Source organism: Aulonocara stuartgranti (assembly GCF_965226115.1).
Source record: "Aulonocara stuartgranti genome assembly, chromosome: 10".
Classification (NCBI taxonomy): Eukaryota; Metazoa; Chordata; class Actinopteri; order Cichliformes; family Cichlidae; genus Aulonocara; species Aulonocara stuartgranti.
Genome location: NC_138946.1, coordinates 27088693 through 27110621, shown reverse-complemented (window position 1 = coordinate 27110621; position 21929 = coordinate 27088693). Strand labels below are relative to the sequence as shown.

At 40.9% G+C, this 21929-nt stretch overlaps 1 protein-coding gene across 6 annotated transcripts in view; it reads left to right on the top strand.

Moving 5' to 3' along the window:
• mtmr4 (myotubularin related protein 4) overlaps positions 1 to 21929 on the top strand; it is a 53871-nt gene that overhangs the window by 10166 nt on the left and 21776 nt on the right. Inside the window, exons 1-2 of one of the 6 annotated variants that reach the window (XM_082548585.1) lie at positions 410 to 853; positions 8144 to 8244. In XM_082548585.1, coding sequence (XP_082404711.1) covers positions 8242 to 8244 — 3 coding nt within the window. In that variant the 5' untranslated portion in view covers positions 410 to 853; positions 8144 to 8241. Of the gene's footprint in view, positions 1 to 409; positions 854 to 1189; positions 2585 to 6465; positions 6608 to 8143; positions 8245 to 16256; positions 16437 to 21929 lie in introns of those variants that run through there. The other 5 variants (XM_082548587.1, XM_082548586.1, XM_082548588.1 and 2 more) reach the window with 5 other exon arrangements.

The window sequence follows — 21929 nt, the reverse complement described above, 5'->3', positions numbered from 1 at the left end:
TAATCAATACTTTCTAATTATTCTATTTATTGAATTAACCATATTTAATATCTGATATCAAATATATTCCAATATAACTCACATCTTACAGCTATTTATTAGATTTATAGTGTACATGCTTGCACTATAAGCAAGAGAGTAATGCATTGCGCAATCTCAGTCTTACTGTTCACTCTACTTTAACGTAATTGCATTTTTATTCTCTGTGTTTTGTTTTGTTTTTTTAAATTATTCTCACCCTATTAGGCCTTGACTATGCGCCTGTGGCACGTATGTTTGACTATTTTGTTTATTTATTGTAGACTATACTGTTTTTATTCTTTATCCTGCTGCTGTAATACAACAAGTTCCCTCGTGTAATCAAAAGTTCCCTCGTGTAATCAATAAAGTATCAGTCTATTTATTTAAATAGCTATATTACAAATAAATTATTTCGTTTGATTTCTTATTTTAAAGATAAATCATCGATAGTTCAGTTAAACAATCAGCTCAAGCGTACATCTCGCGTGTTCCGCTAATGTGAAAACCCTGCTATGTTCCAGCTGGTGTGTGTCTGTGTGCCGAGCTCACGTACTGCACGTTGTTTGTGTGCCTCCAGTTGGTGCCGCGCTGTGATTTTCTATTGGTGCGCTTCAGGAGTGTAGTGGCACCTGATTGGCTCCGCTGTGGGCGTGTTTGACCCGCTGGCTTGTCTGCTCTCAATTCTCATTGGTTGGTGAGAATTCTGCAGCGTCGTTGGTCTCCTAGTGCTCGGTTACCTACTCGATTATTGGTTGCGGCTTTTGTCATCGGGCGAGAATGCGGAAGTCGTGCAGTCTACTGAGTCACCGTTGTGACAGCTGATTGTTTCTGAGTGAGTAACTCGATTTAATTTTTTAAAATGAAGTAACTTCTAAATGATATATTGTATGTGACATGTTCTCAGGCCGTCAGACTTGTCTCGAACTTGTGGACCTTGAGCGGTTTTGTCGTTTTTGTGGGCAAATGAGCGAATTTTAGTCACTAGCCTGTATCAGTGTTGCTATCCGGTAGCTAGCACAGTGCTAACATTTACGCGCACACACGCACACTTTCGGTTCACCAACTAATCGGCTCCTAGTATAGTGCCAGGCTGTGCTGGGGCTGTGGTCCACTTTCACTTTCACCATACGTTTTTTTTTTTTTGTTTGTTTTTTTTTTTTTAACTTCAGCCTCCTCGTCATCGGTTCACACCTGTTGTGTTGTCACCAGTCAAACCGGTCACCTGACATTTAAATGGAGCTCACAGTCAAGAAAGCTGGAAATTTCTAGACCGTTTATGATCAGAGGAAAAACACCCCGGAATCCCCTACTGTACTTGGAAATTATTTTTATACGGAAAGTAAAACCGGCTCCCCAAAACAAATGGCTCTTATTGTTGTCACTTCCTGATTTTTATTTTTATTTTTAAATTTCCCCTCAGTTTACATCAGGGCACTTTTTTTTTTAAATTAGCAGCCTATGGAGAAGTGAAGAAACTAGTACCTAGCTTTTCTTCAAAATGTACTTCTGTAGCTCGCACTGCTGCATCACAGTGCTGCTTTTGTTTCGCTAGCAGTCCACAACCTAAAGGTATTAATTTTGCTGTCACACGAGTCAAAGACAAGATGCTCACAATGCTGTTTTTGGTTACTAGATGTTTGTCCTTTTTGCTTGATGTAAAGTGGACATACAAAAGCTCCATATTTTTATTCTTGGCCTGCAGTAGAGTAGCTTTACGGGATTCCATTTAAAATGATTCTTATTTATAATACTGGCCCTTGGAATAAACTGAGGGACTGCCCCGTCTTGAACAAGCTGCTTTAGCTCCCCTGCCTTTAAGCTAACTCTATTCTCATTGGTGGATCATGCAAAGAAAGAGTTCAGTGTTTGAGTTAACCATATTATGGTTATCTCATTGCTATGACATAATACGGGGCCAAGAGCAAAAAAAAAACCCCTGAAACAGAGTGTTTAGAGGGAGAGTGTTAAACATGAGGTCCAGGGACCAGAATTGGCCAACAAAAACTCCAATCTGGCCTACTGGACAGCTTTGGGTAAAATGAAGGACGGCATAAACTTTGGCCTTTCAGCTGTAACTTGGACAGGTTTTCCTGTTGATAAATACCTCCCACATGACCATTCATACTACACTAAAGTAATTAAGTAATAAGAAGTTAGTAGTAGAGCTGGGCGATAGAACGATAACGATATGTATCGCGATATAACTTTTACTCGATAGAGAAATTAAGCTATCGCGATAGACCTCGCCGCTCTTGTCCTCTTAAAATAAAAAAAATAATAAAAAATAAAAAAGGTCAGCCAATCCAAACTAAGTAGCGCAGAGCCGAACCAATCACAGCCGCAGCGTCACGTCGCGTGACTTGTTACGTACAGCACAAGTGCCAAGCCGCACGTGTGTTTGTTTTGGAAGCAGCCAGCGGGTAATGGAGGCAGCGCGTAATGGAGGAAATGAGTGTGCCGACTAGAAAAATCAACCGAGCGTGACCGAAGAGAAAACAGATGACGGTTCCAATGCCGGAGAGATTGTCGAACGGAAGAGCCATAGAAGTTCCGTAGTGTGAAGGTATTTCGGCTATTTCAAGTCTGACAAAAAACAGAGTAGCGTGCACTGTAAATTGTGCCGAAAGCAAGTCTGGAAATACAATAAACTGGTGCATGCGTCACACTGTGCGCCACGTTATTGTTTCGGTGAAATGAATTTCTACAATACTGTTACTGTTAATTCTACTCTCTGCAGTGTTTAAATGCTTACATATACACACAGTTACTGTCCGTCCACACATACGACTCGGTTCTGCTTCTATGCCCCAGCTTTGTTTACTTTTTCCCACCGAGGCTTCTAGACTTCTGATTGGCCAACATTTCTGCACGGTTAGGAATCTAGCTCCACCTGCTGCTTTGGCATGTTCATAGCAGCGTTTTCCTTCATTTCTGCCTTTATGTGTGGACGGGATTATTTTTTAAAACGAAAACGGAAAATCTCCGTTTTCAAAAATATCCGTGTACGTGTGGACGTAGCCTCAGTGTCTGACTGGAAGCGCTAATTCGTCATTCGGCTTTTGTCAGACTAAAGTAACTGTTAAAACTGTTTGAAAAGCTCAGCTATACAACAAGGAGAGATTGAGAATTTCCTTTTAGTTCTCAGTTTATTTGATATTGACAAGAGTTAGTCAGTTTTGTCTGTTCTTCTGTAAAACAAACTAAGATTTATTTTTAGAATTAATATTTTGTTTCTAAGTGGAATTGACAATTTAGTCTGTTTTGTTTGTTCTATTTTGAAACTTAAACGCTTTAGTGGCTGCCTTTTGTGTAGTTTGCAATATTTGCCTTTATTTATCTGAAAAAGTCTCATGTTCCTTAAGTACATCTACCCTGTTGAACTTATTATGGGAAATAAATATTTAAATAAAAACAAGCTGCTGATTATTTCACATTTTACTTGTGAGCAACGGCACATTTAAATCTTACAAATATAATTATTTGGCTTATATCGTGATAGATATCGTTATCGCCTGAAATGAAAAAAACATATCGTGATATGAAAAAATCTCATATCGCCCAGCTCTAGTTAGTAGTATGTGAGTAAGGTTAACAGTGAAATAATCTACTGTTTTCGTTTTGTTTTTTATTGGGGTTTTTTAAAACAAACAAATAAACAAAACAATGGTTCCACAGTTAAAATAAATAAATAAAATGGGACATTCTCTGTGACGAGAAGCCTACTTAGAATTAAAGTGGGCTGCGTTTGGCCCATCATGTGAAATGAGTTTGGCCTTTCCGAATCAGAGGAATGTGAAGCCTAAGCTTCTGGCTCATAGGGATTATCTATGTAAAACTTTGCTCATGTTTAATCCACATCTTTAACGGTAAATATTGACAGAAAATAAGGGAGAGCGTTACTTAAATTTGTTTTGTCAAAATTATTATCAGGTTGTCTCTTCTTGAGTAGCTTGTAGACATATTTGTGATTCTTGCATGGAGGTTTTTTTGTTGTTTGGTCAGTTTAGTTTTGATTTGGTCTTTAGTTTGGAAATGGGTTTTGGCTTGATTTTGAGTAATTCCAACTGTAATGATCAATTGTGAAATAGGGCTGCAAAACTGGACTATTTTCATCACTGGCTGAGCTGCAGATTAGTATAAATTTTGTTGCGTTGTGGAACATGGCAACATAAAAATTTCATAATTTTGAAATTCCAATCCTTTAAATTATCTTGTTCATTTGACAAACAGTCAGTAATCCAGAAGATAATTTGTTTTCAACACCCAATAATCTTCTCAGTTTTGAGAAGAAAACAATTGTGTCAAAAGGACTGACTCGTTTTTGTTTGACCACCTTATTGATTAATGAATGCATTTCTGCTTGTTCCAAATATGAAGGACAAGAATTAATCAGACTTATGTGTTCAACAGTATACTGCAGTATACTTCAGTGCTTCCTTAAATGTGTCCATAGCGCAGAGGACTCAAAGTAACAAATGATGGCCTTGAATGATACATACTTCTGTTTCCCCATTTCACAACACAGTTCCTGATTTCATCCTTTATTGAGATCTTGTTACATAATCTGTTTTTGTTAACCAGAAAAATTCAAACCATACCACCCCTTTAACTAATATCAACTACATACTATATAGTTCTTTGACTGTTTTTAACTGAGTAGTGTCTCAAAACGGCATTCGACATGCATAATCATGCACATTTCTGACAATAGGTGTGGTTTGTACCTGGAATTAATTGTGACATCACCTCCTTATCTTTAATATCAAAATAAACACTACCGTTTGTGGAATTTCAGTTTTGATTTCCGGATCAGTCATGTCAAACGTCTCTCACCGTCAGCACTACATTACCTGAGCTCAGATGCTACCTTCAGGGTAGGGCTGGGCGATATATCGAGTTTTAAAAAAAATATCGATATACTCCTTCACTGAATACAACTCCCCCTCCCCCATAGCTTCACCTACAGGCAGCGACCAGATGGACACGGCAAATCTCCGTTAGCGAGTTGTGGGGCTGGACGGCGTCAACCACGCTAACGCTAACGACATGCAGCCCACAGGGGCTGCACGGCCTAAAATCCTTTCATTTTCTCAAAAGTTGACAGCGCGCCTTATGTATGAACTTTGGTTGTGCTTACTGACCGCGAACCGATTTTAGGTGGTACACGGCGCTCAGCAATCTGTCAAAAAATGTTTTACGACTTTGGTAAGCTATGGAACTGCAGCGCTTGATGGATTGTCGGAGCATTACGGCTACCGTAGTCTGGAGCCTCGCGGAGTGATACGTACTGTGCTTCGACGTAATATTACCATATTGTGTGTGTATAAGGACCATAAATGGCACCTGTTAAGAGACATGGTTACGAAGCGGATTTCAAACTCAAGGCTGTCAGTCACGCTGTAGAAGCTGGGAACAGAGCAGCTGTGAAATCTGTCTTTGTTATTATGCTCAGCGTCTGTTAGTTTACATTTTGACTGCACAATTATGAGCTTTTTGTTATGCACAAAAACAACATTGTTTTCTTTTATTTATGGAGCATGATTATTTAATAAATGCTGATAATTTATTTTTGAGTAATTTCTTCATGCAAATCTATGCTGTATGTAAATAAAAATGCCTGTGTGAAATCTGGGACACAGTGTGACTAAGAACTCTCTTTTTGTTCTTAACTTATGGCTTTAAAAAAATATATCGCCACCCAGCTAAAAAATATCGAGATATGAATTTTGGGTCATATCGCCCAGCCCTACTTCAGGGTAATATTTGTTGTCACAAGCATTTCCCATACACTGGTGTCAGTGTGAGTGAGAAGGTATTTCATCACAAATGTAGTCGGTGTTTAGATTTACAGCCTGCTTGCTTTCAGTTTCACAACCGGGATGGTACATGCTAACATTGCTGCTCTCAGATTAACTGTAACTGACATTTATATTTAACCCTCAATCTGCTTTGAACTACTTCTGTCATATCGTGGCTCAAATATAAGTTTATTTAATATATAGCTTTATTTTTTTTAAAATTAATAGCTTTATTTAATAGTTTTTCTTCTAAATGTGTCTGTTTTGTTTTTTGTTTGCTTGTTTTGTTTTGGGTTTTTTTGTTTCTTTCTTTCTTTTTTTTTAAAGCTTCAACCAATTCAAATCAGATTTCAGTTTTTGTTTAATTAAATCTCATGGGGCTATTTATGCTGAGTCAATAGATGACTCACATTACCTGAAGAGCAATATTGGACCCTTTTCCTCTCCTGAAAATGGTTGCCTGCATGTGATTTCTGTATTTATTACTGATTAGCAACAAAAGCAGTCCCTTCTGATCATGAGTCACGAGTTTGTTGTAGTTGGGTGAATTGTTAAGAGTGTTTGCCCTGTAGTATGGCTTCTTTCACTTTGAGCAGAGTGGGAGGGAGAAAGAGTAAGCAATAGAGACAGAGCGTGAGAGGGAGGGAGGCATGCCATGCACTGGACTACAACCAGTTTGTATTTGGGAGACGGAGACTGCTGCTACTCTGCAAAACTCTTGAGCTTTAATCAACCCCAAAAGCTAGACAGAAGCTTAAAGCAAAAGTTTGATTCGATACTTTGAACAGGTAAGAGAAGTCTGCTTTGAGACAATTTTGAGAGTTGAGTAGTTTTTTGGTGTTTGGTTTTTGTTCTTTGAGCTTTGAGCTGTGTGCAAAAGGGGGTGTGTCGGGTTAAAAAAAAAAAAGCAGTGTAGGGAAGTGAGATGAAGGCACTGCACAGTGAGAATCTAGTTCAAAGCTGGGTGCTTGCATGCAATCAATGTGTTGTTAAAGTCTGATTGTTTACCCAAGGAAGTGAAGGCTCTATGTTTTGTCTCACTGCCTGTGTGCCACTCTTTTCATAGTAAACTTCCACTGAACATAGTCGCTCCCTCCTGACTTGGCTCGTATATACACAGGAAGTAAGAGTGCAGTATCAGTGTCACTTTGCATGCAGTCATTAAGTGTTTGTTTTCAGAGTAGTGCTTTTTTTATTGTGTACAGCTGCTGGATCATTGCCTGTCGCTGTTCCAATATGGCACACTGTCCAATCCAGGAGCAGCAGATTCAGCCCGCTTATGTTTCTGCAGTGTTGAGATGTAAATGAGTTGTAGGTCACCCGTGTTTCTGTGACAAATGCACATCAATACACAGTCACTGTAGAACATACAAACCTACAAAGTGCAGATTTGTGCTTACAGACGGTGTTTACAGTGTCCTGTCTGTGAGGTGGTTTAGAAGCTATTAGAGGATACGGACATTCACCTCAGCACCTTTTTTTGTTTTTAATGATTTTGGTGGAAAGAAAAGTCGCAGAGTTTGTTCACATCTTCTGTCTAGCTCCCGTGTTGTTATCTGTTCTGCTGCTGATAATCTGCAGAGGAATGTTGAGTTTGCATTTCCTGTAAATCAGAGTTTCTCCCCTCTGGCCACGTCAGATCTGCACCAAAGTCTCTTTCACGTTGTCAGATCGCACACATGTGCCTGCGTGCTTGTGTGCCGTGTTGTTACACTGACTTGACCACAACTGGAGAGGGAACTTCTTGGCCCAGGCAACCAGTTAAACTTGCATACCTGACATTTTGTGAAGAACTCTTGGGCCACGAGGTTTTGTGTTGAGTCATTTCTGTAAAATAAAAGTATATCCATACTCAACTTCCTCAACAGGTTTATTGTTTTAGTGCCAGCTCCTTATTCTGTACTTTGGTCCAAGACTGTTTGAAATCCAGCCCTTCACACCATGGCACACATTCCCTAACCCATCAGGGCGACTGTGGCTCGGGGGGTTGGGAAGCGCATCTGTAACCGGAAGGTCGCCAGTTCGTTCCCTGGGCTCTCTGTCCTGGTCATTGTGTCCTTAGGCAAGACACCCTACCGCCCTACCCCACCTACTGGTGTTGGCCAGAGGGGCCGATGGCACGATATGGCAGCCTTGCCCCAGGGCAGCTGTGGCTACAACTGTAGCTTGCCTCCACCAGTGTATGAATGTGAGAGTGAATGAATAGTGGAATTGTAAAGCGCTTTGGGTGCCTTGAAAAACGCTATATAAATGCAATCCATTATTATTATAACCACCCACACACAAGTCTGAAGGTTGTTGTTGTTTTTTTTTTATGTTGGCAGGAGGCATCGCTGTCCCGACAGAGCCCAGTAGGCAAGAGGAGAGGGAGGGATCTGAATAGGAACACCCAGACTCACTGTCTACAGCACTGGCTGACAGCATGGTGAGCCAATCACACTCCTGACTCCTCACTATTGTATATGTTTATATGTACTCTGCTGTAGATGCCTGACTGCTTTTAAAACAGGTGCCAAACTCCCTACATGATTTTCTTCATGGTAAACTGGCAAGCTGGGACTTTACACTCACACAGGAAATGGCAGAATGCGGTTGCAAGCCGAAAACAAAGCACAGACTGTTGCAACACATATAACAATACACAACGCTAAAGCAGTTTTGTAAATGCCAGTTTCTTAAAAAAAAAAAGTCTTGACATTTCCCTTTATACTGTATCAGTTTGCATTTCTGACCACTTTCAATCAGAAATACAAAATTGTTAGGATTTACTTGCAAACTAAAATATAGCAATGAAGCAGTAAAACTGAAATGATTTTGCTGCAAACAACAGATTTCTAAGCTCAGCATGTTTTACGTGCAGGAAGCCAGTGCATTAGTGACTCCAGCTGGTTCTTAAAGGTGCCCGTGGAGAGATATGGCGTCAAATCCCTTCCCAGTCTTAAACAGGGACTTGTGGAACACTATTTAGAGTAGGTAGGTGAAAGTAGATCGTCCTCTTACAGAGTCTCCTCGCCCAGACACTAGTTTTCTCATCAGGGATCCAGCTTCATTGGCCTGTTGTTTAGTCCTACGTGTTTCTGCTTTCATGAAAGTGCTATGTAGCACCTAACAGATGTTACAAGTCTTTGATGTAGCTTGTTGCCACGTGGCCCTCGTACAACTGTGTTTTGGAGTACACTAAAACCTGTTGGCGTCCTATTTACATGAAGGAGCTCAGCGCATTACATGTGGCATTTCAGAATATGAGAAGCACAAGTCCTGAACAAGGCAATGAGCATTTAGTTCTCTAAGAGCTGAATGCTCACTCTCAATGTAGATTAAAATGCTCTTAGTGTAGCCAAGTGGTGAAGGTGTCTACTTCAGTAAATGCTGATTATCTTCTGTGTGCCCTCTAGTGGATACTATTGGCTACTCATTTCTGTGGTTTAACTGAGACTAAATGGTTTCTTTGTGTTATGTAAGGTCACAACAGTAATTGGTATAAAAAAGATGGAGGTGGAATTGTGCTGCTTCAAGTTTCTACATGCATTTTTGTTTTGAATTTTTTTTTGCTGATTCTCACATTTTGCGGTTCTTTGTCTAATCGCACTGCAGATGTTGGCCTGAGGGTTTTAATTCTATTGGAGTACAGAAAATTTAACACAGATCTGAGACTATTTGTGGATAACAGGTCTACATGTATTTGAAATGAGCCATGCGACTGTGTATTTTAGTCCTAATTTAACCTGATTAGTGAGTACAGCATATTATTTTCAGATGTTAAGACATGCAGAGCTTTTCAATTTAAGGAGATCCATAACTTTTAGGAGTTTAAGTATCCAGTATACAAAATGCATTTGTAATTTTCTTTTTTTTTCTTAATTTTAATTAATTGCTCCATCATAGAGAGTAATTTAGGACACCCTTAGTCACCTGATGGGCCGTCTGCTTGTACCTTGTCGGGCAGTGAATGGGCTTCAGAGTAAATGGTGCTTTAAAAGAGCGGAAGCAGCAACCAAATGAGTGACAAATTCCTCTTGAAACTAATGGGAACCACTTTTATGGGACAGACATAGGAAGTGTAACAGGAGGATACATATCCCAAGGTTCTGGTCAAATGGGTCCACAGAATGTCACTGTGGCTGGATGCTCCCAGCCTTTTTATGGGAGCCCTGGGCTTAATTGATGGCATAGCTGATGAACAAACAATGTGCCCACAGGAGCATAAAATGAGGATGCAGAGCTTCGCTGTCTAGGGTTGAAGAGTGTTTATGCATTTATAGGAAAGCTAACCTCTTCTTGGTTTGGGTGTGGTCAGAGGTATGCGCTGCATGAGTAATCAAAGGCTCAAACTTATCAGGTGGCATGATCACACCCTAGAATGTTTCAGATCAGCCTAAGCAGTATTTGAAGTACAACTGTGATTTAGAGATGTGTACATGATGGTAGTGTTCGATCAAATATGAAATTGTAATCGTTACTGTGCATGTTACATTAATAGGACCTTTTTAAGTTGCCCAGTGGCCACAGTTAGGATGACAGATGGGAGTATCATTACCTTTTTGAGCTAAGGGTTATATTCTCAGGTGGGATTGGGTTGTTCCTCAGGTAATATGATCGTTTTTAATCCTCTATGTGAAGCAGTGCTTAATTGCTTCCCAGCCTTGAGCTTGCTTTTTTTCCATCCACTGAAACAAAATGGGAAATATTGAGCTCATGTTGTTGTCCACTCATGCTATTGCATTGTTAGCAAGATAATGGGAGCACGGAAACGGGTATAGCAGGATTGTTTTTACTCTGCCTACACTGCGTGCATCGTAGTGCTACTATATAAGGTTTGTGCACAATTGGAAGGCAAAGTTAATGTGGCAGCACTATGGAAAGCCACATGATGCTCTCACTTAGGGTTGTAGTTAAAGCGAGGGCTGTTAATGATTTGAGTGCAGCCCTACTTAAAGGCACCTTTGCCTCAAACCTAATCTTGGTTGGGTTAAATCATTCTGGCTGGCTGTCTCCGGTTCCTCATTCCTACTTTTCATTCCATTCAGATAATTGTTAACTTTATTTTTTGTTCAAAGCTTTGCGTGTGTGTGTGTGTCCGCAACACTTCCCGTCAGAGCCTGCTTAGCTCAATCTTTTTTAAGATGTTGCCTGGCAGCCAGTCAGACGTTACTCTAGTGACAAATGTCAGTGAAATGTATGGCCTACATTTATATGCCTGATGAATTATTTTAATGTTTGTAATGGATCATATTAAGCTAAATACTTGTCCAGACTGAAGTCACACTTCCAAACACTAACTGTACACCAAACCCCCATACCTTCTTGTTACTGCTTCACTACTTAAAAATTACTTGTTACTTAAATTTCAAGTACTTTGGTTACATCTATGAAAGGCATCCAAACACATACATGTATTTACAGAAATACTCAATTTCTGAAAATTTAGCTTCATTTGGCCCTCCTTCCCAATGCTTCGTGTCTTTTTCATATCCTGCTTCTATACCTGTGTGTCAACATGTAGGCTGACACCCTGCATTGGTTACTGGCTGACCTCCTTTCCTAAAATACAACCTGAAACAGAGGAGCCCAAATCTTGTGCTCACTTCTACGGCTGGTTCAGCCAGTACTGGACAAGCAGAGGGAGAGAATTTATAGCTCAGTATTTGGACTCTGGACCAGTTAATGATACATTTGTCAGTAGTGATCCTAAATACATTTATTTTTTTAATGGCCATAAATGAACTAAAAAGAGCTTCACAACCTGCTCAGTGAACTGATGATTCAAAACTCTTGGTTGTATATGCTTTTTTTTTTTTTTCATTTAGATATTGCCAGTCAAAAAATAACCAGGTTTTACATAAATACATTTTCAAAGATGTACATGCTACAGTTCTAATATAAGATTTAATGATGAGTCAGAGTAGCTGGAGATCTTTAAAGTTCAGCTAAGCTCATAAAGGAAAAGCCCCCTACACTCTCTCAGGGGTAATGAGGTATCAAACTTATTTGGGACTTGAGTAGGGATGGGTATCGAAACCGGGTTCTTGTTGAGAACCGGTTCCCGCTGTTTCAATTCTTTGGAATTGTTTGCCATTTTTGCAAACGATTCCCCTATCGACTCCAGTCGCCCGAATGACGTCACCACGTTACGGAGCGTCATTTACCTGGCAAGAAAGATGGTACCTAAGCGGCTTGTAGGCAGGGACATTACTGGATATTCTTGTGTAATTGCTACAGAATAATTTATGTTATACTTTGTTATTGCTACAGAAGAATATTTATTTTATTATTTTACATTTTTTTTTTTTCCCGGGGAACCTGTGACACCCCATTGAAGAGCCGTAGCCTGTGGATCTCACTGTTGGGTTTGTAAGGCCATGTTACTCCTAAATTTCTATCTTGTTCAAGTGTCAAGTGTTCTCCTTTTTTAAAAAAAAAAAGAAAAAAGAATCGATAAGAGAATCGATAAAGAATCGAATTGTTAAACAGAATCGAAAACTGAATCGGAATCGTGAAAATCTTATCAATACCCATCCCTAGACTTGAGAAGTCTTAATTATTGGGATTTTGCCAAAGGAAAGAAATCGCTTTAGACTGAGTTGCTAAGCAGACATCAGAAAACTTGGTGTAGCTCCTAGAGTGTACCACCTTCTTCTCCAAAGCCATGAATGTGTGATAAAGCTACAGTGAGAGGTGCACCTGTTTGGGCTTAGCTGTAATGTTGTATTTCACTTCTTCATTCCACTGGTGGAAAATAAATGTAATGGGCCACAGTTTCAAACCGTGACATGCAAATAGTTCTCGGTAAGGTTTTGTTTAATTTATGGAGGTGGATCTTATAGCAGCAGATGCATGCTCCCATTAACGTGATGAAATGGAAACCATTCTGCACACAAGTAGATTGCATCCCTTCTTCTCTGCTTCCTTTCTCATGGTCTCTACAGACTGTATACATTACATTAGATAAATCTTATAGACCTATATAGAACAGAATAACCTAGAATAATCTACTGCATTGATCGATTTAATATGTAACCTTGGGCAGCTTGTCTATTGTTGCATAAACAGTGTCGTGGACATTGAGATCTTCTTCCTATAAAAGACTTGCAGAAGAAGCCAAACTGTTTGATGTGCAGGGGGAAATATGATTGAAATCCAAGTGGGAATGTCTTGTTTCTACATTGTCAAAGTCTGTGAAATCACCTTAGGCATTAATTCCAATATCATGTTGGACCTCTCCCCCTTGGCTCTTGACGGAAGCGGTCGCACTTTCTCCTTCTCCCTTATCTTTCCTGCTTGGCTTCTCATGTCTTTTGTATAGTCTCACTTATTCTCTAACCCTAAGAGAGTCTCCCAGACTTGTTCTCTAGAAACATAAAGAAGAATTATGGATTTGATCAACTGGTCCCTTAACGGAATTGACACCCTCCTGGGCTTGGGAGAGCCCGATTGTCCTACGGAGACATTTGCTGCCAGATACTCGATGGTCGGTTGCGTCGTGCGTCTGGCAACACTCTCGATGGAGGACTTTGAACGACATCTACCAATTCTGAACTACGGTAACAGAGTTCTGGCTGATTGGAGCTGGCTCAGACCTGGCTTATCAAAGAATAAGAAGTGGCTACAGCTGTTCAAAATCCCACAAGGCTGCCCGACATGATAGACGATGGGCAGGGCTGTGAGTGCTCAGACTGTTGTTTTGTTTTTTTTGTTTTTTTTGTTTTTTTTTGTTTTTTTAACGCAATATGGATAACATCTTGAAGAAGGGAATTGAGAGACCCGGTGACCAGTGACGGACATTAGACCAAATTGGAAGCAGTTTGTTCGCACTAACCAAAACAACTACCATCTTCATCTCATGTCACCCCCCTGGATGCTCAAGGCAAAAGCTGATGGGAATAAAAATTCTCCCTAGATAATAAGACTGTTTGTTATGACTCTCTCCCTCCTCATTCAAGGTCACCCGCGTCTACCGAAGATTGTTGACTTTTGCTTAACCGGGTGAAGGGACACTTTCTCTCGGTTGAACACGGAACACACACACGCACATATACGCATGTACACTGACACAGACCTACACTCACTCCCTGTTGGAACGCAGTCTGGGGGGAGTTCTTCTTTTCTCCTCGACTTTCCTCATGTTGTGCATTTTCCATTGTTGTTAGGTTCCAGGCCGCTGCTCGTGCGGCTGACCGGCCAGTTACCTAGCCTGACCTGTCTCCCCAATGTGATGTTTGTGTATTGTATGCACGATCGGGAAGGTCAGTCTCTTAATTGCCCCTTGGGGATAAATAAAGTCTTCTGAATCCTGAATGAATCCTGAATGTTCATCAGCTTAAGTCCATGTCAGTCATTATATTCCTGAAATATGTATTCATGCCTCATAAACAGCTGAGTTCTGTCTGCTGGAAGGAGACGCAAGCATCCTTAGGAGAAGCTTCTCCTCAGTGTTCACATTTGGATAAAAGGATTCCAAATGGTAACGCTTAGAACAATTCAAAACTTAGCAGGTGTCAGCATGGCAGTTGTAAGCCCTACTTCTGCCTCTGAGGTTCAAGTTCTCGCCACTAACCGTTGCAGACAGCATACTTTACTCTCTGCTTTCAAAAGCCTAGAACTATGTTGTTCTCTTGGTAGAGAGATAATCAAAATCTAACATTAAGTGGTGCTTAAGCACGAGAAATGTTGACCATGCAATGACCCAGAGCCAAGGACATTAACACCAATTACTGGGCTTCACATGTATTTGCTGCAGATGCATTTCAGACTGCATTCTCTCACTGATATTAGGACGCAATCCACTGTTATCAAAATTATGTTCTCAAGGCAGAAAGTAAACAAATTTAAAGTACATATTCTATATATGTACACACAGTGTATACAGGATTGCATCTATAGTTTTATGAAGCTGCCTGTGAAAATGGCCTTCTGTGTTTATAAATGGGTTAGAACTGCATGGGTGCAAATGTAACAATATTAGGGATACCTCCCTGTTAAAATACAGACTTCCTGATCATATTGTAGCTACTAGCACACTGCATTACAACCGGCTTCCTAGTTTCAGTTATATCCATCCAATATCCAGGCATATGTAAATGTGTGGACCCCATGATCCACGGTTTCAGCATTGATTTAACTTCCTTTGTAAAGCCAGTGAATAAGACTTATGTCTCTGCACCAGCTGTACACTGTCAGCTGAAGCAGTTCACTTAATACACTTGTGTTGATGGTTTCTTTACACAAATTGCACTTAAGGGCAATAAACATTTACCCGCATGTGGAAATTCATCCTGTTAAAATGAGGCAACACCTTTTGCTGGTGAAATTAATCCTATTTAATAGTGCTGTGTTTAGCTTATGCTGCATGTACTGCGTTACGTAATGTGGGGTCATACAGCTGTAGGTGAGTGGCTGTCACGACTCTAACAGGAAGGAGGTTGGGGTAAGAGGGAGGAAGAGCTATGTCTCGCCTAGAAGTATATGTGCAATCAGTGTCCTTCCTTGATATGATACAGTGACGTGCAGGATTTATAGTATCTAAAATTGTTTCAGGATAATGTGACAATGACACTCGGAAGTGGGGAAGAATGTCTGTAAAATGCTGTGTCACCAGCAATCTCTGCATCCACCGTCTCTTCTTGTTGCCCTCCCTCCCTCTGTTCTCTGCCACGTATTTGCCTTCTGCGCTACATCAGTAGCTGCTAGTGTGACCGTTTTGTGGTGGGATACTGTCCCAACAGTGGGATGCGTTCTGTCTCTCTGTTGGCTTCAGGTTGTGCATTCCTTTTTTGGGGGCATTTTTTGCGCATACAGCTATCAGTAAACTGTGTGTGTTTGAGCCACAGCGTACTGCAGTCAGTGGCAATCGGAGCATCTTCTGGTGGTCAGCGATGCACTCGAGGCTTTACCACCTTGTTGCTGAGGGAGAAGCATATTTCTGAAGGGATGTCGGTGAAGGGTGAACAAGGAGGAGGTGGGGGGAGGAGGAAGAGATGAGAAGGAGATGGGGAGAAATGCAAGCATGCGAATGTGAGAGAGGGAGGGAGGGAGGTAGATGCGCATGCAGAGGGTGGAGCTTAGCATCAGGCAGTTCCCTCCGTCTTCCTTTCTCTCCTGTTTTCTCTTCTCACAGTTTCCCCTCATCCACATCGCTGGGCACATCTGCAGTCATTTCCACTCTTCTGCTTTTGTCTCACTTGTAACTCAGCTGATCCACTGGACTGCTGCGCCTCTCTGTACAGTTTTTCCAATTTTTTTTATGGACTATCATCCTTTTTGCCAGCAGTGCAACAGGGGCTGTCTTCAGACACGAGCGTGCACCCCTTTCTGGGAGTGGTGGGGGGGTGGGGTGGGGTGGGATCCTGACTTAGAGCCAGGGCTGCTGTGTTGTCCCACAAAACCTCGAGATAAGGGGCAAACCTGCAAAAGCTGCGGGGGGGTGGGAAGCGGGGTGGCAGGCAGAGGGGGTCGAAGCAAACGAAGGGTGGAGAGGCTCAGGAGAAGAATGGTTATGCCGGCTCCTCGTGCTCTGGTCGTGCTGCTCCTCCGTAGGCTGCGTGTCATTCAGGCACAGTCCTGCCTTTCCTCGACATGAGCCTCGCAGTAAGGGTGTCCTGCTCCATGCTCAACTGCTTTGTAAGTGTTTCATTTGTTTCCGATGGGTGTGTTTTAGGGCCCTCCTCTCTCTATCTCATCCGCCTGTGTGTTTCTGCCTCCTTTCCAGGTAGTGGAGGGTGGGGGTGCTGCTCGACACACGAGCGCTGCAGTTATTAAGTAACAGCAGTAACTTGATATAAATAATTGAATTATCTCAGAATGTTCTAGAGTACGAGGCGATGAAAAGGTGCTTCTGTTGCTGTCATCATTCACCTCTGTCGGATGGACAGCTTTGAGCTACTGGTATGTTGACTGACGGGGAGGAGAGGGGGGTGGGGAGCTGCCGGGACTAGGATGGGTAAGATGTTTTCATGCATTCACTGTTGCAGTCCCGGAGCACCAAAGTGTTCACTGCAGTGAAGGTCCTGCTTCTGAGTTAGGATGTACATGGGCTATGAGGAAGAGGCATGTAGAACAGGTGTTTGTTTTTGTTTATGCCTTGAGATGGTAAAGAAAAGGTTGACAACCAAGGATGTTGACCTCTGACCCCCTCAAGGTTAGCAGGTAATGAGCACAGGCAGTACAATGTGGCCATTAACTACTAACCTTCAGGAGGTCAGCTTTTCAACTACGCATTAAATCAAATCACACTTTCCTGCCAAGAGTCCCATGTTAGTAGCCACCTAAAGTTCATTTTTTGAAGCTGATATAAACAATGTCTGGTAAGATACCTAGTAAATTTAAAAAAAAAAACAACATCTTCATACACAAATGCCAGTAATTTGAGATATACATTGTTTAAAAAATGACACTTACCTTTGAAGCCAGCAGACTTTCCATAGCCAGACTTTCTTTGTGTTAGCTATTTTGTCACTAGTATGAGGACAGTAGTTATCAACTTTCTTTGTTAACTCAGACTTTCTGTTTCATGCTCACATAAAAGGGGGTGTTTGGATTTTACTTTCTTCCCATACAAAATTGGCAGATCAAGAGCCAGCTGCTTTGGCCAGAGACATTATCAGAGGAACAGGTGATGAAACTTTTTTAAAGGATATTTAAAAGAAAACAGCAAAGGAAATACAGGTGGTGAAAATAATCATTAATCTTGTGAATTCATAGGTGAACGTGTTTATTTTCACCACTCGGTGAAACTTAATTACTCGCAAATTATAAAGCTAGCATTCTTTCAGCTATCACGCTTTGAGTATGTGGTCGATAAAAGAATCAGTGAAATTTTAGCCCTTCCACGTTTTATAATATAATATAAAAAAATGTTACTTAGCACCAAGAAAGCATCAGTAGTTTTGCAGGTATATAACACATCTAGAGGGAAAGATGTATTTCAAAAACTTTCATGGAAATGACAAGTTGAACAAAATATTTTTCTTCAAAAACTACAAATGTGAACCTTTTGAAAGTTTTGGGAACTATGAAATATGAAAATGAGACATTTCTAGCCTCTGGGACACATGCCAAGTCTGTACTAGTATTTCATAGTGATCCATAGTGTTTCAGATGGTTCAGCCACAGTAGAGGACTGGCATGCTGAGATCCTTTCAGGATTATCACATATATTTCACCTAGAGATTTATCAAGCTATTCCTCTGTTTCTTTATACAATACAGATTCCAAAAAAGATTTTAATAATACTGGCGAAAATTATATTGTCACAGTTTTTCTTAAAGAAAGCTTTGTTTGAAAAGCTGTCAGGTAGGATGAGTGCAGCTGCTCCTTCTCCCTCTCCTTTCTCTGTGAACAGATGTAGCCAGGCGTTCCGCAATTTATGATCTCTCTCCAATATGTCTGTGACGCAGCTGAGTCGGCACTTCTCCTGCGTCAGTGTCTGTATAATTTAGTATCCCCATCCTTTGTTGCTTAAGTGGATCAGAGCAGTCTTCTCCTGTGGAAGGAGGCTCCATCATTTTCATCATGGCCACCATTGTTGTGATCCCACAGTTGCGGGGGCATCTTCAGTTACTATTCTAATGTGCAATGTTGTCTGCAGTAAATGGAACTATAAACATATATAATTGAATTGGATAAGATTTTTCCATGACTCAGATTCTATTATTCCCACTAGTTAAATAAATCAGCAGTGTAAGTATAGCCAAAAGCTTATTGGGGGATGTGCCTTTAGGCTGTATCAGGCTGAATGCTAACTCTCTGCCTAATGCCAAGGTGGAAATAAACGGTAAACAGACTTTGTGTTATGACCCCCGAGGAAGACAACACAACAGAGATGAGGGACTGGGGAAAAAAAGCAAAGTGTGTAGCAAGTTATTGAAAGGAAAGGTACTTAATTTGTATTTGTTGTCTCAGTATAGCCATACCAAACCAAAGTCTGTACTAACCTATGTGAACGTTTATGCAAACCTTTTTTGGGATAATGCCAGCCAGTTTATTATATTGCTTCGTGTTTCACCAATATAGACAACCACCTCTGTACCCTAAATAATGAGTTTTGACACTCCAGTATGTATGAATAAAGACGTGGTTTGATGATCATTAGAATATTTTCCAGGCGTTTCCTAGGGTAGCTGCATAGGCGGAAAACAACTCATTTCTGATGCCAGAAATAAAACAGAATGACACCCAGTCATTCTGTTTTAAAGACAGGCCTGAAATATGGCAGAAACCACTCAGTTCAAAACAGACCTTCAAGGGTTACTCCTGGAAGACTTTCAAGGGGTAAAGAGTTAAAGGGAAAACTAACACAAAGGTGTCTCAGTAAGGGCTTTTGCCACCATAACCCTTTTCCTCATTTGGTGTTTTGAAAGTCAAACCATTCAGTGATGCCTCATGTCCTGTGGATATGGGCATTGTCTTCCTGGAAGAGGATAGAAATGTTTAAGGGGCGTCCATACAGATAGTGACAAGAGACTGTGGAATGTCGATCAACTGCACCATCTTCAAGAGGCAACAGGCAAAGTGACAGTTAAATGTGAAAGTTAAATTTTCAACTTGAAGGCAGTCAGTCGACTTGTCTACCAGTTTGAGTGACAGATACCACTGGTTGAGAAGTAGGGCAAATACCACAAAGTAAAGTGCAACAAACAAATCACTTAATATGTTAATGGTCCACACAGGAGGACTTTTTATAGATTAGCAGTGACTTGTCCTGTAAGTGTGTCTAAACCAGAACACCAACATGTCCCTCGCAAGACATCAGAGCCATCAGACGCCTAGACTGTCAGGGCCATCGGTTCATGCTTTTGCTTTAACTCGCTGTTCGCTTGATCGATTTGTTCTTACTTTGCTACAAAGTGTTACTCCAACTTTGTGCATTTTGGATGAATTCTATTCACGTAAAGAAAACCCTGCCCAGTTTATTTTTTTCAGTACTTGGAGTACTGCCCAGTTATAACACAAAAATGGGATTGATTGTTTAGAACACAGTGATCGATTGAACATTAATGTAGGCGGCAACAGGACAAGGAGAAAGAAATGTATTTAGAGAGATTTGTCATAGTCTGTCATCTTTGATCTGGACTTTTTTACTTAGAATCTGCTCCCTAGCTCTACTCAGAAAAATATCTTTGGCCTGGTTATTTTTAATGTTTATATAAAATGTTTTTCATTCTGCCCTGTCTATGCACCCTCTGCCTGCAGTCATTTTCGTCCTTTTTCCCCTCGCTTTTTTATTTAGAATCATCGTTTAATATATTTATCATGTCCAACACGGCAAATGACCGAACAGTTAAAAGCAGAGATGTAAGTGCGTGTTGTCCACATATTCAGTAGGTCACCTCGGCATCCTGTAGTGCTTCTCTAATCTGAAAAACTCTGGGACAAAGCACCAGTCAGATTAAGTAAATAATCTGGTGAGTAAGGACAGCAAATTGTTAGAAAAAGCTTTTGGGTGAAAGGGCCTCTAAAAAGAGGCTGTCGTATCCATGGAAACCAGACATTTATTCATGAACACTGTGCCAATGTCTCTTTCACTTTGTCTACCTATTCTGTCCTGTTTCCATTTGCATACATGCAGGACCATTTTCACACATGCTTTCCCCAGAGAAGTAAAACTTGGAAAAAGCAACTGTGCATTATTCCCTCCACATGCACGCTGCTAATCTGCCTTGCCACGGCTGTCTCGTTGGCTGCTACAGTAGCTGATATCATAGCTGATACTGTTTTGGTTATTATTGTTATCTTGATGTTTCATGTGCTATCAGCTCTGACATTTATATTTGGTAAATGCACGGAGGCGTATGCGCGCATGCCTGTCAGCTCCAGCTTTTTGAGCTGGTTGGACAAAGGTGGGGGAGGGTGCGCAGGCTCGCAGCAGTGACGAAGCAAAAACGTGTCGGGCACAGGACAAGCTGTGCTCCATCTTTGAGAGCTGTTTAGAAGTGAGAGCATCCCTGTTTTCCTTTAATCTTCTGTAAGCTGATTGTCTGCTTGTGGAAACAAAAATCACAATATGGACAAAATAAACTCCCTCCAAAAAAGTGTCCAAATGTAATGACGGTTTTTAAAGCTAGGTCTTTAAGCATCATCTTTGTGCAAAGAATCTATGAAGCTGAAATGTGCATATATCCATGTTTCCATGTAGTTCAATGAGTCTGTTCCTGTGGTATTTTTTTAAAATCTATTGCTGTTAATATAACAGCAATAGATTTTAGCTCATCGGGTAGTGTCTTGTGCTTCTAGGGCAACACAAAGTACATCGTGTACTTGTGGGAATCAGAGAAATGCTGTGTCAGAGCTCTGCAAGAGAAAAGTATAAATGTGGCCAAGAGTCTACCAGGTAATGCTGCCTGGGGTATTTGGAAACCAAACCAGATTAGATGGATTGTTGATGGGAGATGAAAGTGTGTGGCTGTGGTCCAAGTGTGTTTGCTTTTTTTTTTTTTTTTTGTAAGATATTATGATGTAAATTGACACATTTTTACAGGAAAAACTGATTTGGAGGTTGGTTTTGGTTAACTTTAGAGTAATTGATTGTAATTGAATTTCTCAGAGGGACTATAATACTAGTGGCTGAAGTAATTTGATGTGGTGGTCGATCAGCCTGTGATAGGACCCCTCTAGAATGTGTTTCTTCTTAGAGAGGCACCACAAGTTGGTGTTTTTAAACTGAGGATTTTAACATTTGATTTGGTGGAAAACGCCATTCGTGTGATACTATATAATCTTAATTACATGCAGTCAACTGGAGTGAAAACATTTATGCTAACTCTCCAAAAAGTTGATTCTGTTCATCTGGACGTAGCGTTTTGTGGGAGAAACGTTTCGTCACTCATCCAAGTGACTTCTTCAGTCTCAGCTGACTGCAGGTTTCCCCAATCTTATAAACAGTACATTTGCATAATGACTGAAACCAGCCCACTGAAGGAACAATGGGCTGGGAGGTCAGTTCCTTAATCTGCACCTTAAACCTACACATACGGATCAGTATTTAAGGTTTGACTCTCATCATCCACTGGAGCACAAACTGGGTGTCATTAGGACGCTACAACACAGAGCAAACACCATCCCCACTGACACAGCGGCCAGGGAGGCAGAAGAACGGCACATCAAGAAGGCCCTGAG